This window comes from Aotus nancymaae, unplaced genomic scaffold (assembly GCF_030222135.1).
Source record: "Aotus nancymaae isolate 86718 unplaced genomic scaffold, 86718_ANA_hifiasm-v0.15.2.pri h1tg000062l, whole genome shotgun sequence".
NCBI classification, from domain to species: Eukaryota; Metazoa; Chordata; class Mammalia; order Primates; family Aotidae; genus Aotus; species Aotus nancymaae.
The window spans coordinates 41512551-41528822 of NW_026988476.1; the positions used below are offsets into that span (position 1 = coordinate 41512551).

Consider the following 16272-nt stretch of genomic DNA (forward strand, 5'->3'; position numbering starts at 1 on the left):
TGTCTTGCATTCAATATGACCTGATTCCCCTGGCCAGTGAGATTGAAAACCTGAAAACCTGATCCAACCCCATAGTGAGCGTGAGTTCTTCCCACCAATCTGTAATCCAGCCCAAACGCTGCATAGTTCTTTTAAGGGAAACTTCCTGGAAGTGGCAGGTGAGAGAATTACAGAAACTAGATCCTATAGAGAGAGACCCTTGAAAGAAATCCCGTATGTGCTAGGCCGGGCGCGGTGGCTCACACCTGTAATCCCAGCACTTTGGGAGGCCGAGGCGGGTGGATCACGAGGTCAAGAGATCGAGACCATCCTGGTCAACATGGTGAAACCCCGTCTCTACTAAAAATACAAAACTTAGCTGGGCATGGTGGCGTGTGCCTGTAGTCCCAGCTACTCGGGAGGCTGAGGCAGGAGAATTGCTTGAACCCAGGAGGCGGAGGTTGCGGTGAGCCGAGATCGCACCATTGCACTCCAGTCTGGGTAACAACAGCAAAACTCCGTCTCAAAAAAAAAAAAAAAAAAAAATCCTGTATGTGTTTTTTATGGAGTCTGGTCTTTTCCCTTCCTTTTCCCCATGGGACCAGAACACTGAAATTATAAGACAATAGATAGAAAATACAATTTAACATATGATCATTCATTTCATAGGCACCTTTTCAGGAACCCATCTGAAAAAGTCTAAGCACTAAAATGTTATCCCTTTTTTTTTTAAATAGTACTTTGGGCTCTGGGGTACATGTGCACATCCTGCATCCTGCAGGATTGTTACATATGTACATACATGCCATGGTGGTTTGCTGTCTCCATCCTTTTTTTTTTTTTTTTTGAGACAGGATCTCACTCTGTCACCCAGGCTGGAGTGCAGAGGCATGATCTCAGTTCACTGCAACCTCCGCCTCCCAGGTTCAAGCGATTCTCCTGCCTCAGCCACCGGAGTATCTTGGATTATAGGTGTACACCACCACGCCTGGCTAATTTTTGTATTTTTTAGTAGAGACAGGGTTTCATCATGTTGGCCAGGCTGGTCTCCTGGCCTCAAGCAATCCTCCCACCTCAGCCTCCCAAAGTTCTGGGATTACAGGTGTGAGCCACCATGCCCAGCCAATCCTATATTTACAGTACTCTGCCAGATCACAGCTTTCCAGGTTTCTGTCCCCTCCCTCCTCCACCAGTCACTTGGGTGTGACCAGCTCTGACTCACAGCACCAGCCTCTGCAATAAACACAGACAAGCACGAGCCATTCCCATGAGCCCTGACACTAGGCTGGGCCACCAGGGCAACACCCAACCAGGGCATGGGAGGAGGTACAAGCTCCCTTAAGAAAGGAAAACAAGTAAGAATGTGCATGGAGGCCAGGTGGTTATGGTGATTTTTTCCTTCTAATTGCTAAGCTTTCAGTGATGTGATTTAAAAAAAAAAATTTTCATTTTAGAGAAATAACATTTGTTTAGTAAAAAGAAAAAGGAGACATATAAAGAAGAAAAAAGATAAAAAAGATGAAAAAAAGCACAAAGATAACCTAGAAAACCCATCATCATCTCGAGTTAACCTAGGTTACCATCGTAATACAGTTCAGTTTAATCAAAAAGAACTTCAGAAAAAGGTAATGGCTTTCATCATAGGAAAGAATTATGCTGTCTTGATTATCACAACTTCATACAGAAAACAAACTGATAAGAGGTTAATGAATTCACAGGAAATTCAAAATCAGAAGTGAGGTCTTCTAACAACACATTCGTCTTTAAAGTAGTACAGTTGAAACTCAGGTATTTTGTCATAAAAACAAATCAGGAACCGTTAAACACACATTCATCAAAGCTACAGGGCAAGTATGACTTGAATCTGACCAGAAACGTTCCCGGCCTGCCTACTCCTTCTGGAGACTGTGCTGGTTCTGGGTAGAAGCATTGCTGGAGACCTTCACAGTACCTTATCAGCAAAGTGCTGGAGGACGAAGGATGTGTTCGACATTCTAGGCTTTTCAAACAAGGGGTTCTTGTTGACAAAATTATTATACAGCTTTTGAAGCCAGTTTTCATCAGTTCCATGTGGTAACTGGAAAAGAAAAATAAAGCAAATAGCAAGTAAGAAAACTAGAGATTCATACAGGCGAGAAAAAGCACTAATTCTAAGAAACCAAGATGATTCGGCACCTTAGAGTTAACTGCTCTCAATCGGAGGCTATTTATTTATTTATTTATTTAATGTTATTTATTTTTATTTATTTGAGATGGAGTCGGGCTCTGCCACCCAGGCTGGAGTGCAACAGCACCATCTCAGTTCACTGCAACCTCTGCCTCAGCCTCCCAAGTAGCTGGGATTACAGGTGCCTGCCACCACGCCCAACTAATTTTTGCAGAGATCGGGTTTCACCATGTTGGCCAGGCTGGTCTTGAACTCCTGACCTCGGATGATCCACCCACCTTGGCCTCCCAAAGTGTTGCAGTTACAGGCATGAACCACTGCGCCTGGCCTTAGAGGCTTTTTAAAAAGCAACTTTAGGCATTAATTTGTCTTTGATCTTAATCTTTAGGGCACTTTAAAAATTATTATTAATTGACAAATAATAATTATAGATATATTTGTGGGGTATTTGAGGTGATATTTTAATAGATACATCAATGTCCCTTTAGAAGAACAAAACTTTAAATAGAAATGGTCACAGAATGACTTTAGAATGAAGAATTTTATTTCTATGAAATAGGCAGTATTTTATTTCTTCCCAAAGAAGTCTAAAGGTTCAGGAAAAAAGAGTGTGGCTTCCATTACATAAACATGACTTTTATTCACAGGTGAACGGGAAAAGACTGCCACCTGAATAGAGTCCTCCCCTTCCCCTAACTCAGGAAAAGAGCTTTTCTTTTGTTTTACTTCCTAATTAACTCACTCCTTGAAATAAGGGCATATCTCCTAGTACTAAGCTAGTTGAGAAGTTTGTTCTTGATACACGTTTATATAGCTGTCTAATAAATATATATATATATTTATCTATATATCTAATAAATAAATAAATAAATATATATATATATATATTCTTGATACAGATTTTTATTAGACAGAAGGAAACCCCATCTCTACTAAAAATACAAAAATTAGCCGGGCCTGGTGACATGCACCTATAATTTCAGCTACTTCGGAGGCTGATTCAAAGAGAATTGCTTGAACTCAAGAGGTGAAGGTTGCAGTGAGCTGAGATCGCACCACTGCACTCCAGCTTGAGTGTAGAGCAAGACTCTGTCTCAAAAAAAAAAAAATCCTTTAACCCCAAAACCTTATTACTACTCTCCTAGGGATTATTTGTTCTTGTGGCCCCATGGGAGACACTGCTAGGCTGCCCACTTCAGTTTTCCAGACGGAAATGGTAAGAAAGCTCCTAGAGAGCTCTTGCCGTGAATCATATGACGCTGATTTTTCAGCTATAGCTGATGACTCACAAGAACCAGGATATAAAAGAAAACTCAATTCTCATTAGTCACCGACAAGTGGAGTGGAGTCACCTGCTGTTTCCGTGCCTACTTCTACATACACCTTGGGACAGCTTCGGAGTCCACCTCCGTGTCGGACGTTACCTAAGAGGCGGTGCAGCTCCCCAGGGGTGGTCTACGCAGGCCGAGGCGGGAGGCCTGGCAGGCCCTCTGGGGTCCCTGCTGTGGATGCCGTCCCAGCATTAATATCCAACCAATTGGGTAAATATCAGGACCTTACAAGTACACTTCAAAAAAATTGCTTTGCAAAATGCTCATCTGTTACAACTTAAAAGCTGAGAAAAACAATTATTCTTAAAAGTTACCAAGCATTCTTCATCCAGTAACTCCAAAATTCCCATTTTTGCTTCAATCAGGTCAATAACCGGTTGATTGTCATAGAAATCTATCAGAGTCCAAGGGATATCTTCCTTCATGTATTCTTCTTGTTCCAGTTTGAAGACATGCTGGGAATCCAAAGTTAATACAGAAAGTAAAACAGAATATTAAAATGTGTTTCCAGAGAGCAGGAGGTAAGCATTTGGAAAACGTAAACAGTTGATCTGTAATGTTTATGTTTAAACACGAGGACCCTGAAGTACAGACCACGCTCATACGATGATCAATACCGCAGAGCTCCTAAAGCAGGTCTAGCTGTCATCTTTCCACCTGGTCTGAATGGGTCCCCATCTCCTAGGATGTGGTTTGGGCCAGCCTATGTCACCACCAGCACCACATGGTACTCAGTGTGGTCCTAGGGCCCCCTCCCGCTAGCAGCTATCCGAGGACAAATCCAGCCTCTTTGGCCTAATGCAGCCTGGCTGGGTGGTGCCAGCTACCTGAGAATGCTAGTTGCAGGGCCAGTGGGAGAAGCCCACTGCGTAGAGATCTTTGTGCACTACCTATTCGGGCAGTAAGTATCCTTCCCAAAGGATGTACTCAGGTTTACCATGGAGGATGAAAGGAAGTTTGGCTGGCAGGTGGTGGGGGTGGGGTGGGGGGGCATCAAGAAGAAAAGCCTCCCATGGAGGAATCCCAGTGGGAACCACATGAAAGCTCAATGGGCGCTTGAGAAACGCACCTCAAGCAGGTTAGAAAAAACAGGACAGGAGGCAAAGCGGCGGCAAAGCGTCAGATCACCGGAGACCTTCACACCCTCCCTAGAGAATTCTGGGCCTATGGCCTTTCTCTAGGAGCAGTGAGGAGCCACTGGAGGGTGGAGGGGTTAAGATGAGACCTGGAGGATGGCTTAGAAGAGGACAAGACCGGAGGGAGTGAGACCAACAACAACTCAGCCTGATGACCTTGGTGGCTGGGACTTGGGGAGGAGGATGAGAAGGGGAAAGGTCAGGATGAACGTCAGGCTCAGGACACGGGGTCCATGGCATGACTTGACCACAGAAAGTCACGTGGAGGGTAAGCGGGCTGAGAGGGGAAGGTGGTGCCAGCACTTCTACACTTGCTACTGTTGAGCTCCCTGGGGGCATCAGGTGCAGGGGACAGTGGCAGCAGATGAGGGGGACTGGCGACCAGGAGAGTCCTAACCAAAGCTTTCTGTGCCAAAAACGGAAGGTACTACCCATCCTGGGAGGATCTACACATTGACAGATGACTCAGGAAAAAGAGAAGAGGTAAAAAGAAGAGAAGGAAGAGGAAGTGGAAGAGGAAGAGGAACAGGAGAGGAGAGAAAAGCAAAAATAGAATTGTAGCCTCTGGCTTGTGATTTTTGGCAAGGCATCTGCATCCTCACTTTGAGGTTAAGGTGAACGTGTTGGGGAGCAGCACGGCACTGCAGCCAGGGGGCAGGGCAGCAGCCACAGAGAGTTTGACTTCAGGTGAGATATACTGAATAGGTACTTGGAATAAACCTCAGCTGAAGTTGTTCATGTTAAACTTCCAGGAAAGCCTTGCAAATGCTAAAGGAATAAAAATTTATAATGGAATGAAATTTAATGCTTATACATTAATTCTGGGTTAAAAAAAAGAAACTTCTGAGTAGGATTCAATATTAGGTCTTCTCACAATATTGACTCTTTTAAAATTGATACATAATAGTTGTACACAGTTATATGGTAGATGTGATATTTTGACACATGCATACAATGTGTAATGATGACTCATTTTTAAAACATGGAAACAGAGGCTCAGAGAGCCCAAGGTCCCAGAGGGAGGAGGTGGTAGAGCTGAGATTCAAACCCAATTTAGTTTGAGCCAAAGCCCACGCTCTCCAAGACATCACGCTATTTTTCCTCAGGGGTTCTGAGGGAGAATAAGACTGAACACTAACAAAGGTATAGCCTTTCCCTGAAGTAACTGTTAGGATATTAAAGTGTGATTTCTATTATGAACTGGAATCAAAATTCTTCCCATGAACATGTAGCCGAAGTTTAGGATGGAAGCTAAAAAGAAAACGAGTTAGTAAAAAGCATTTTAAATTTCATGGCTTTTCAGAAACAGAGCCAAATATAAATGTTAAGGAGGTAATTATAAAAACATGAGAGTAGTTTCATGGTAAAGCCAATGTAGAATGATGTCCAATCAACTTTTAATTTCATTGATTTCTGTTAGGAGCAGACAAGCATCAGTACTGTTGGGAATTCAAAAGTGAATTCAATATAGTTCCTGCATTTAGGAAACCTATGTAAGAGGTTAAAATTGTATTTAATACACATAGCAATAACAAATGCCAAAACAGCCACAAGTAGCATTTAGTCAACATTTTAAAAATTGCCTTATTCATCTCTCTATCTCAGCAATTAACTTGCTATCTGGTATACACACTATGCACTCCACGTCTTTTGAATAAATAAATCTTCCCAGTGGGGAAAAAATTGGAATCCATCTCCTGTCTGTTTCCATGGGAAGAACATTTGATCTTGGTGGTAGTTAGGAAGGTACCATATATGTCTTGTTCTAAATTAAGGCTGGAGAAACTCATTCCCATAATCCATCGGCCATCTGCTGTTTAGTGCTGCATGCGCCTAGATAAGCACTCGGCTGAGAGACAAAGAATGCCAGTCCCGGCCTCTCCAGGTGACCAAGTCTATTTGGAGACATGCATGCAAATGATAATAATTCCATGTGACGAGCCTGTGATAAGGAAGCACACAGGGAGAGGCCAGGAGGTGTCACAAAAGGCTCTCAGGGAAGCTGGATCTCAAAAGGCATGCTGGAGTTGTTCAGATGAAGATAAAGCAATGGGGAAAAACAGGAGAAGGTAGGTTAAGGCAGGGAAAGCAGCAATTGCAAAGGCAGAGAGGCTAGAAAGAAAGTGGAGGTCTCAGGCAACCAACTAAGTAGTTTTGTCTGGCTGCACAGAGGGTCTGTATCCAAGGCTCACACGTTTGGCAGGTGGTTCAAAAAAGATGAAATAGATGAGAGAGTGTGATTTCAAGATTTGGCCACAAGGTGGTGTAGTGACCCAGCATGAGGCTCCTTGCAGAAAAATTCAAAACCTAAAGGAAAAATGCCTCTTTCCATGAACACACACACACACACACACACACACACACAGCTGAGAACTAGTCAAGAAGGCAGAAAGGTCACCTACCATGTTAAACTGTTGTTGCAGTTTTTCATTAGCGTAATTGATGCAAAATTGTTCAAAGCTGTTCACGTCAAAGGTTTCAAAACTGAAATAAAATTTAAACAAGTTAAAATATAACCTGAAGTAGGACATATGCATTTGTTTAGAGATATTTTTAACACTTAGAAGCTTAAACGTTTGCTATGTCATCTACAAGTTTTAAGTACCCCTCAAAGCTTCTGGTTTTAATGATATCCTGGTAGTCAGTTTATAAATAACCTTTTTCCTGGTCGTCCCCTGGAAGGAATCTGATAGGTATAAGACACCTACCCCACGCCAGGCCATAAGACAGGCATGTCACGATATGATGTAGTCCACACAACAGCGACGTCGGCATTATTATTCTGACTTTATAGATCAGAAAATAAGACCGAGAGGTTAAGAAACTTGCCAAAGGTCACACAGCTTGTGTCAGAACTTAGCTGCGAAGCTGCCTCGGAGGCCTGTGCCTCCAATGAGAAGGCAATGTGGTTTTCTGTTCTCTCCTGTCTGTGGAGGGGAGGAGCAGCACAACTGCAGCACAATTTTGCCTCCCTAAGGGCTGCTTTCATAGTTCCTGGAGGAAAAGGGCAAAGTCATTTCATATCCCACAGCCCAGCACACCCCGACAGGGATGAGACAGACGCGGCTGGATTCCACGTTCAGACTTTCATCAGCTGCCTCTGCAGTTGCCTTGGAGTTGCAGGCTCAAGAACTGAGAGGAGCCCTTGGGGACAGACCTGGGAAGCAGGCTGGATACGGCATAAGGGCGAGCCGCACGGGGCCCAGAGCCGTCAGGATTGACCAAGGGGCAGTTGCTGCTCGGCTCCTGCCAGCTGTGGCCCTGAATAAATGCAGGCCAGGATGTTAGATCAACTGATTCTCAAGAAAAGTCAGAAAACTGGGACTTTTAAGTAAATGATCCCACTCTGCAAAACATGGTGTGGGCCGCACAAAACAGATGCACCAAATTTACCACCTGGCCGGATGAGATCCTGCTGGAAGGAAGCTTGCTGAGCACTTTAAGATGTCAGCGTTTATGCATCTCACCTCCCTTAACCCTAACACTGCCCTATATGAAGGGCTCCTGTGCCTCCCACACAGGAGGGTCAGAGAAGGGGTGACCATGGTGAGGACCTACAGCCAGCAAGTGGTGCCAGAAACGGAATTCGACCCCAGTGCTTGGTGCCTCCAAAGCTTCGTTCTGAATCGCTCTAATCCTGAGAGGTTCCTGCCAGCTCCAACCACGGGTCCCCCAGGTTGACGGAGCCAGTTTGGCTCTATCTGGAATTCCTGGGCCAGGTAAGAACCTGAACTGTCCTCTAGACAGCCCCAGGGTGACTCATAGCAGCTCTGACAGCCCCATTCCACGTGCAGCCTCGGTTGCTCAGAGATTCGGAGGCTGGTCTGCTCATGGGAGCAAGGCAAGGGCTAGGCCTGGGGGAGATTCAAAAGGGTCTCACTGAGCTCTGCAGCCTACAGCTGGGGCCAAGGACAGAGCTTTCTAGAACCCGGCAAAATGTCAAACATCAACGCATTATGTTTGGGCACAAAGATCTGAAGTTTAGGACCCATGGAAAGATCTAGATCTGTGACTTAAAATGCCAGAAGCACATTGGCTATGGTAACAGTTTGCACTGGAATCGTGCTTATGGTTTTCAAGGTACCTGCACAACATAATTTTTTCATCTCATCTTCAAAATCCCCCTGCAAGAGAGGCCCCATCTTGTAGATGCAGAAATTGAGGCTTGGAGAGGTTCTATGACTTTCTTGGGGTCACGTAACTGGTATGCTACAGAGCTCACTCCCGGGGGTCTGACCCGCAGACCCAGGCTTTTCCAACTCTCAGTCCAAAGAATATAAAGACACGACAGGCCAGGGAGTCACCGGCCTTCTTTCGCTCTCAGCTCAGACCTCGAAGCTCATAGCTTCAGCTTTACTTGCTTTCAAATATGCTAACTCTTCCTTTGAGGTTTCCTTATTTCCAGGTCAAACTGAGCTTTCTCAAAAGTTGCAGGTATGCCTGTGCGAGGGTTAGCCTAGAAGGGAGGCTGCTGGAGCGGGTGGGAAAGGCCTGGGCCCAGGCTGCAGCCAGGCTGCTTAGAAGCAAGCTGATTTTTTGGAGGTGTATCATGAACTGAAGGGTGGCAGCAAACATGCTATTGTTAGCAATTCTGAGAGAAATCTTAAACTTTAACAAGTCTTTGTGAATTTATAAAAACTCAGGTTTTTCCACTTAGCTGAAAAGTTCTAATTCCTTATTACAGTGGTCCCGGATCCCGCCTGGGGACCACAGTCCAGCTTGCTACTCCTTGCACGTGGTTGCCCTTGCTCTATCCTTACCCGCTGCTAACGTCCAGCACACCTTCCTCCCTTCCCAGGACTCCTCCCAACCTCTCCTGCCCGCCTGCCTCCCCCACAGCCTCAGTCCCACGGCATCAGGGGCCACGTGTCTATTCTGCTCAGCAATCGCGCCCAACACAGTGCCTGGGACATAAACAACTATTGGATAAAAATATGAAACAATATGTTCTTAAAATAAAGGACTGCCATGTAAAAAGACATTTTGGAAATACCCAAAAGAACAGGGAATAACAGAACAATCACGTATCTCCACCATAATGAAACAGGACTATTTTTAACGAGACTATCAGTTTTTAAAAGTTCACTTAGGTTTTTACAGGCTGCTCAAGCACTTTCTTGGCACAAGACGAGGTAAATAATTGACGAGACTATCCCAGTAATGTATTAAGTGTATTATGACTGTTGACATGTACTATTAATTGGGAGCCATATGTATTAACTTAGGATCTAAATTAAACAAAGCAACTCCCTTGAGTCTCCTATTCCACAGCTCTAGGAAAAGCTGCCTCTCCAGCTGGGTGCAAGTCCAACAGCATGGTGTGGCCTTGTCCTCCTCAACCCCAGGAGGCAGCCACAGAGCCATGAAGACCAGGGCTGGGCTCTCGCCTCTGCCTGGGGAATGGGGTTGAGCTGCTTTTTGCCAGGGTGTGAGGGATGATCCCCCAATCCAGGTGGAATACCCCATGATGCCTGTCATGGGCCAGTCTTATATGGGCCATCTTCCCCTTCTCCTGGTAAGAAACCAGGGTGGGTTCCAGGAGAGGGGCAAGGGCTGGGCACCGGGGCCAGCTGCTGAGAAAAGCCTGAGGGACAACAATCTCCATGGAGCCCTCCATGCCAGCTTCCACGCTGGCTACTCCACAGCAGCTTCAGCAGCATGAGCTGGGCCTGGGGTTTAGAGGAGGACCAGGCAGAGAGAGTGAAAAAGAAGCCAACTCCAGAGTGGGATGAAGGGTAAGACCTCCTGGAGACGGGGCTGGGGAAAATCCAAGATCTTCTTACCCAAGAACAGAAAAGGACTGAGGGGTGGAGGGCGGTTGATCAGAGACCTGGCTTTGAATTCACCTCTGGCCGCTGGGCTTGGGCAAGGTGCAGGCCTAGGTGAATTGTAATCCCCTGAGACTCGAATGGGAAGGGACCTCGGGGCCTTTGGTGGGAAAAGCAGCAGCAAGAGCCTCACACTGTGCTGGGTGCTCCCACTTGCGGAGCAATTGTGATCAAGTGATTGAGTCTTTCTAAGCTGTGGTTGTTGCATCGCTAACATGGGGATCATTACAAGGTTGTTTGAGGGTTAGGGCGAGAAAGCCCCTGGAAAGCAAGCAACCTCAGAGCTGGTACCCAGTAAGCTCCTGACATTGGTCATTACTAATGCGGCATCTCTTTAATGCACTTTAAATACACAGCACCATAGCCCAGGAGAGTGTACTTAGCATCTACTGGGGCAAAAGCAGAGAATGTTATCTTTCTAATCATGCGAAATACAACGGAACCAGAACAAAATGATCTAAAAATCATGGGGTTCTCAACATTTAAAGGAGGAAAGACAGGCTCACCAAAGAGAATCTTACCCATAAATGTCCAAAACACCAATAAAAGTGTGCTGCTTGCCTGAAAACTGCAACGCTTGGTTAATGCTCTCCACAATGAAGTCGAACAGGTGAGCATAGATCTTTTTGGCCAGTGCGTCCCTGGCGTTGACAGCCTGAGGCCTGGTCATGGGTTTCACCACCGTCTCAGAGCTCGTGACAATTTTGCGACTGCACAGCCACTGAGCGACTCTGCCACTCTCGAGACCCAGGAGCTCACAGAACACCTCCAGGTGACGGTCATCCTCCTTCAAAAACAAGGACAAGCCCCATCAGGGCGGCCCAGCCATCTAAAGCCACACAATCCTACCCGGCAACGGCCCCTGTGCCCACACTCAGGCCTGGGCAAGAGCTGAGGAGTAGCTGGCACAAGGATGCACAGGCCTCAGGAGGTGGAGACAGACCAGGGAGGAGAGCGAGAAGGTTGCAGTGGCGTGGGTCCTGTACCTGGCCCTTGGCAGACCACCCCTGCCGCAACGCCTGGGAGTCCCACACTGATTTTTCATTTTAACCAAAGAATGTCAGCGGTGACTGAGGCCAAGGAGCCATCCTCGCTGGACCCCGCCCTGTTCCTGTGGGTGTGTATGCAGCCCTCTCTCTTCCCTTTGTACCACCCTGGGCCACTGGTCAGAGTGTGCACTCACCCTGCCCCACCTTGCATGGCCAGGGGTTTGCCCGGATAGTTGGCCCAGGAGGTACCTGGGTGTTGCTGCCAGGCAGAAGCAGGTGGGGTTCCTGTGGCTGAGCCAGTGCCTCCACTGACACAAGGGCTGGGGTGGGACTTTTCCCAAATGCACAGAGTGAAATCTTGCTTCTCCCCCAAGCCCAGGCATGAGACCTGCCCCACTGGCCAGCAAATGAAAAGAGGGAAGACATGCCCCCATTTCCCTTCAGCTGGTGTGGACAAACGGCTCCTGTCCTTAGGCAAGGATGTGACTCCTGGCTCCTCTCTCAGGCAGGACAACTCCCAAGGCAGGCTCACCTGCGGGCACCATTCCGGCCCACCAGGAAACGCACAGAACTGCACTAGAAAGCCTGGGGATGCAGTGGAGGAAGCCAAGGAAACAGGCTGGCCCCTCCCTGCACTCCACCCACACCCCTGCTGATCAACATCACAGTAACACAGAGCTGGCCTTGATGTGCCTGAGCTCATAAGGGAAGGGACTGGCAGAGGCATTTGGTTTCCTTCCTTCTAAGAAAGAGTGAAACCTTCTGAGTCAAAAACAATTCAGCTGTAGGCACTGCTATGGGAAAAAAATGCAAAGGGGCAGCAGTTTTTCAAAAAGTCAGATGGCTTCATCCAAATTTAATGTGTCCAACACTTCAGGTTCCTGATACAAATGGATGGTAATGGATCCCAAATCTAGGACCAATAATTATAGGACTGGGAATTTTCTACAAATATACTTAGAAGACTTTCCAAAGGAATTTCAGTCAATCAATTTTAATTCCTCCTCCAAAATGCTACCTTCATAACAAGCTTCACGGGAGAGGGCTCAGTGTGATGGCATTTGTTGGGCAGACATCACATTTTTAGTCCATGGGGGTTTAGGGGAGAAAGGGCAGAGGCCCAGCTTCTCTGAGGTAACTGAGCAAGGAAACAGAGAGGGAGCTGGCACTTCAGACACACCACACTCTCCCCCAGGCCTCTCCTCACCCCTCTCCCTGCTTTCCCACTTTTGGAACTGACTGACTGGGAGGTCTGGACACTGCAGGGGGATGGGAGGGGCGCTGAGGTGAGAGCTGGGGGAGAGGAAGGAGAATTACTTCCTGGTCACGGCAACAGGCCTCGAGTCCTGAGCCCAGGAGCTCCTGCTCCACTAGGCTCTTCTCTCTCCGCAAATCATTGGTACCAGAGAGCCAGGAACTCACCGGTTACACAAGATGATCAACTTATTCCCATCAGTTATTTGAAGGACATGAAAATCAACATCGTTATGGACTGGATATTTGTGTCCCTCCAAAAGTCACATGTTAAAGTCCTAACCCCCAACTTGACAGTATTTGGAGAGGGGCCTTTGGGAGGTAATCAGGGTTGGCTCAAGTCAAGAGGGTGAGACCTGCCATGCTGGGATCGGTGTTCTCCTAAGAGGCATCGCAGTGTCTGCTCTCTCTCCACCGCAAGGACACAATGAGAAGGGGGACGTCTAGAAGCCAGGCAGAAAGCCCTCACCAGAACCGACCAGGATGACACTCTGCTCTCAGACTCCCAGCCTCTAAAACTGTGAGAAAACGAACGTCTATGGTTTAGGCCACTCAGCCTGTGGCATTCTGATACGGCCGTCTGCGCTGACTAGGACATGTCACTGTTAACGCAGCTTAAAGGTATGCAGAGTCTGCGTTTCCTAGAAACATTTTTTACTTGTGTTTGTTTTCTCCTTTACGTGGACGTTGATGAGACTAATTAAACACATACCCCTCTCCCAAGAATCACCGCTCATAATGTGTGTCATAGAAGAAACACACATCAACTTGTGTCCATTAAACAAAGAAACCTATCACAAAACTTACACGGGAATACATTCCCAGGAAGCTGGCACCAATGACGTCCAATTCAAGCACGTGTAAGGAGGTAGGGGTGTCCTTCTGCTGAAAACTACCCAGTACCCTTAAGGTCCTATGTGGTCTGCGATCCCCCCTTCCCCTTCTGGTCTCATCCATGCCTTCCCTGTCACTCACCCTCTCTGGATACATGGACCTTCCATGTATCATGTACACGGACTTTCCAGCTATTTCTCAAATGACATCTCCTGCCTGAAGGTTTCTGCACTTGCAGAACGTTTGCACTTCAAACGTTCTCCACCATCCACAGGCATGACCTGCTTCCTCATCCCCTGAGGCTGCTGCCCACCACCACCTTCTCAAATAGACTTTCTCTGACCACCCCACATGGAAGACGCAGCCCCTCTGCATGCTTACTTGCCCCTGTGCCAGCCGTCACCAGCTGCTGGGGCCCATGCTTGCTTGTGTGTCTTCTCCCTCCCCCGATCATAAGCTCTCTGAAGGGCTTCTTGCTTTGTTTTGTTCACTGCTGTTTCCCCAGATCCTATTACAGTCCATGGCACTTAGTAGATGCTCCATACATACTTGAATAAAAGAAAAACACAAAGGCCAGGCGTGGTGACTCACGCCTGGAATCCCAGCAATTTGGGAGGCTGAAGCAGGCAGATCACCTGAGGTCAGGAGGTTGAGACCAGCCTGGCCAACATAGTGAAACCCCCGTCTCTACTGGAAAAAGTACAAAATTAGCCAGGCATGGTGGCAGGTGCCTGTAATCCCAGCTACTCAGGAGGCTGAGGCAGGAGAATCACTTGAACTCGGGAGGCGGAGGTTGCAGTGAGCAGAGATCACACCACTGCACTCCAGCTTGGGGACTCCAGCTCAAAAAAAGAAAAAGAAAAAGAAAAACACACAGGACACATGGATACATTTCCCCTCCTCTACTGTTGCAAGGGGAGGAGGCTTGACTCCTTGAAGGCAACCCCTGGAAACACTTTGCCGCCTGCTTCCTGTTAAACCAGTCTACCCAGGAGACCTGACTATGCCTGGCGCTAAAAAGCAAAGGCAGGTCAGCTGCAAGCCGGTTCCACTGCGACCCTCCGACCAACGGAAAGTAAAACAAACGAGCATCTCACACTAATGGAGGACCTCTCGCTGCCCACCGCGGCGATCTGCACGTTGCCCAGATGTAGGATGGCTGCCAGGATTTTAAAAACGTCCATCTGAAAATCCTCCTTGAAACCTGAAAACAAACAATTTCCCAGGTTAGGAATGCTGCATCTCTTCTCTGCCTAGAAGGGCACCTGGACTCACTAGAGACATGCAGGTAACATCAGTGCCGAGCCCTGGGACAGGAACGGAAGTGGACACCGGGGGCATCTGGGCACCGTTCTTTCTAGTCGGCCTCTGTAGACTCATGACACGCAGGTAGCACACACATACCGTACGTGTCCACACAGCAGTTTCCAATTTGACATGGCTGCTAGGAAATTCAACACAGAAATTATTATCCGAGTCACCACTTCACAGGTTCCTTGGAGAGTCATCTCGCCTTTATCCTGTGGTTGGTTTATTTTGAATGATTTTCCAGTTTTCTTTTTGCTCACAAGCTCTCGGAATCCCTGAATTATTTTTAAGGTGGGACTGCTGGAGGGATTCCGTTTGCCCCTCCAGATCCTCTGCCATCTGCCCCAGGGAACTTGGTATAAACCAAGGCAATGTCCTTTCATGCCCTCTGGCCTGTGGTTGGGTTTGATTCATGGGGAGGCCTGGCAGGAGAGCAGAGAGGAGCAGTGAAGGTTCTGAGGGCGTCCTCCTCAGTCCCTTTCCCTGCGAGGCTGCCTCCGACTGGCTGGCTGCACGGCCTGACTGACAGAAGGTCATTACTCCTCTGGGGCTGACTTTACCCAGTTCTCCTTCCAGGCTCCAGAAACACCTGGGTGCCCACATGGGAAGGAGCAGTGAACAGTTCTGCTGCTGCCCCCAGGTGCCCACTGCCGCTCGTCTTAACAGCTCCCCTAGACTCCACTCACGCCTTTGTAGTTGTAAATAACAAACAATCCCTCCCTCTTTTATCCTACTGCGAGCCTGCCCCATGTTTCCCATTGGGGCTTTGACTGCTGTAGATAGAATATAAATTATGACTACATATCATATTCATTCACCGAGGGGATTGGCACATTTCCTGGAGCCAAAAAGAAACAAAGCCAGCTGCTAGAAAGGACTCTGTTTGAACCCTGTAAATCACAGTAGAGACCTGCACGCTGTGAGCCTGGCTTTGCCAGGTCGGGATCCCCTCAGTGTGTGCTGATGACACTGTGGTGACTTGAGGAGCTGAGAGACGCGCTCGGGCAGGTGGGCAGGTTCATTAGCATTGTGGCTGCCTGGTCCACCCTGGAACGGAAGCCAGTGACCCCTCACTTGGGGATACCTGGAGTTTTCATTAGCAGGTAGGTCACGCTCTTCAATAATTTCAAAAACCTACAATCTTTTTTTTTTTTGGAGACAGGGTCTCACTCTGTTGTCCAGGATGGAGTGCAGTTGCGTGATCATGGCTCACTGCAGCCTCAACTTCCTATGCTCAAGTAATCCTCCCACCTCAGCCTCCTCAGTAGCTGTGATTACAAATGTGTGCCACCATGCCCGGATAATTTTTTGTAGAGATGGGGTTTCACCATGTTGCCCAGGCAGGTCTTTAATGCCTGGACTCAAGTGGTCCATCCTCCTCGGCCTCCCTAAGTGCTGGGATTATAGGCGTGAGCCACTGTACCCGGCCCAGAGTCTCCTCTACTA

At 47.6% G+C, this 16272-nt stretch overlaps 1 protein-coding gene across 2 annotated transcripts in view; it reads right to left on the reverse strand.

Annotated features, from left to right (window-relative positions):
• Positions 1-16272, reverse strand: part of MYO5C (myosin VC) — a 107276-nt gene that overhangs the window by 61946 nt on the left and 29058 nt on the right. For both annotated transcript variants that reach the window (XM_064365688.1, XM_064365687.1), the window contains exons 9-13: positions 14616-14722; positions 10963-11228; positions 7016-7097; positions 3792-3932; positions 1931-2056 (exon numbers count right to left, since the gene is read on the reverse strand). In XM_064365688.1, coding sequence (XP_064221758.1) covers positions 1931-2056; positions 3792-3932; positions 7016-7097; positions 10963-11228; positions 14616-14722 — 722 coding nt within the window. The remainder of the gene's footprint in view (positions 1-1930; positions 2057-3791; positions 3933-7015; positions 7098-10962; positions 11229-14615; positions 14723-16272) is intronic.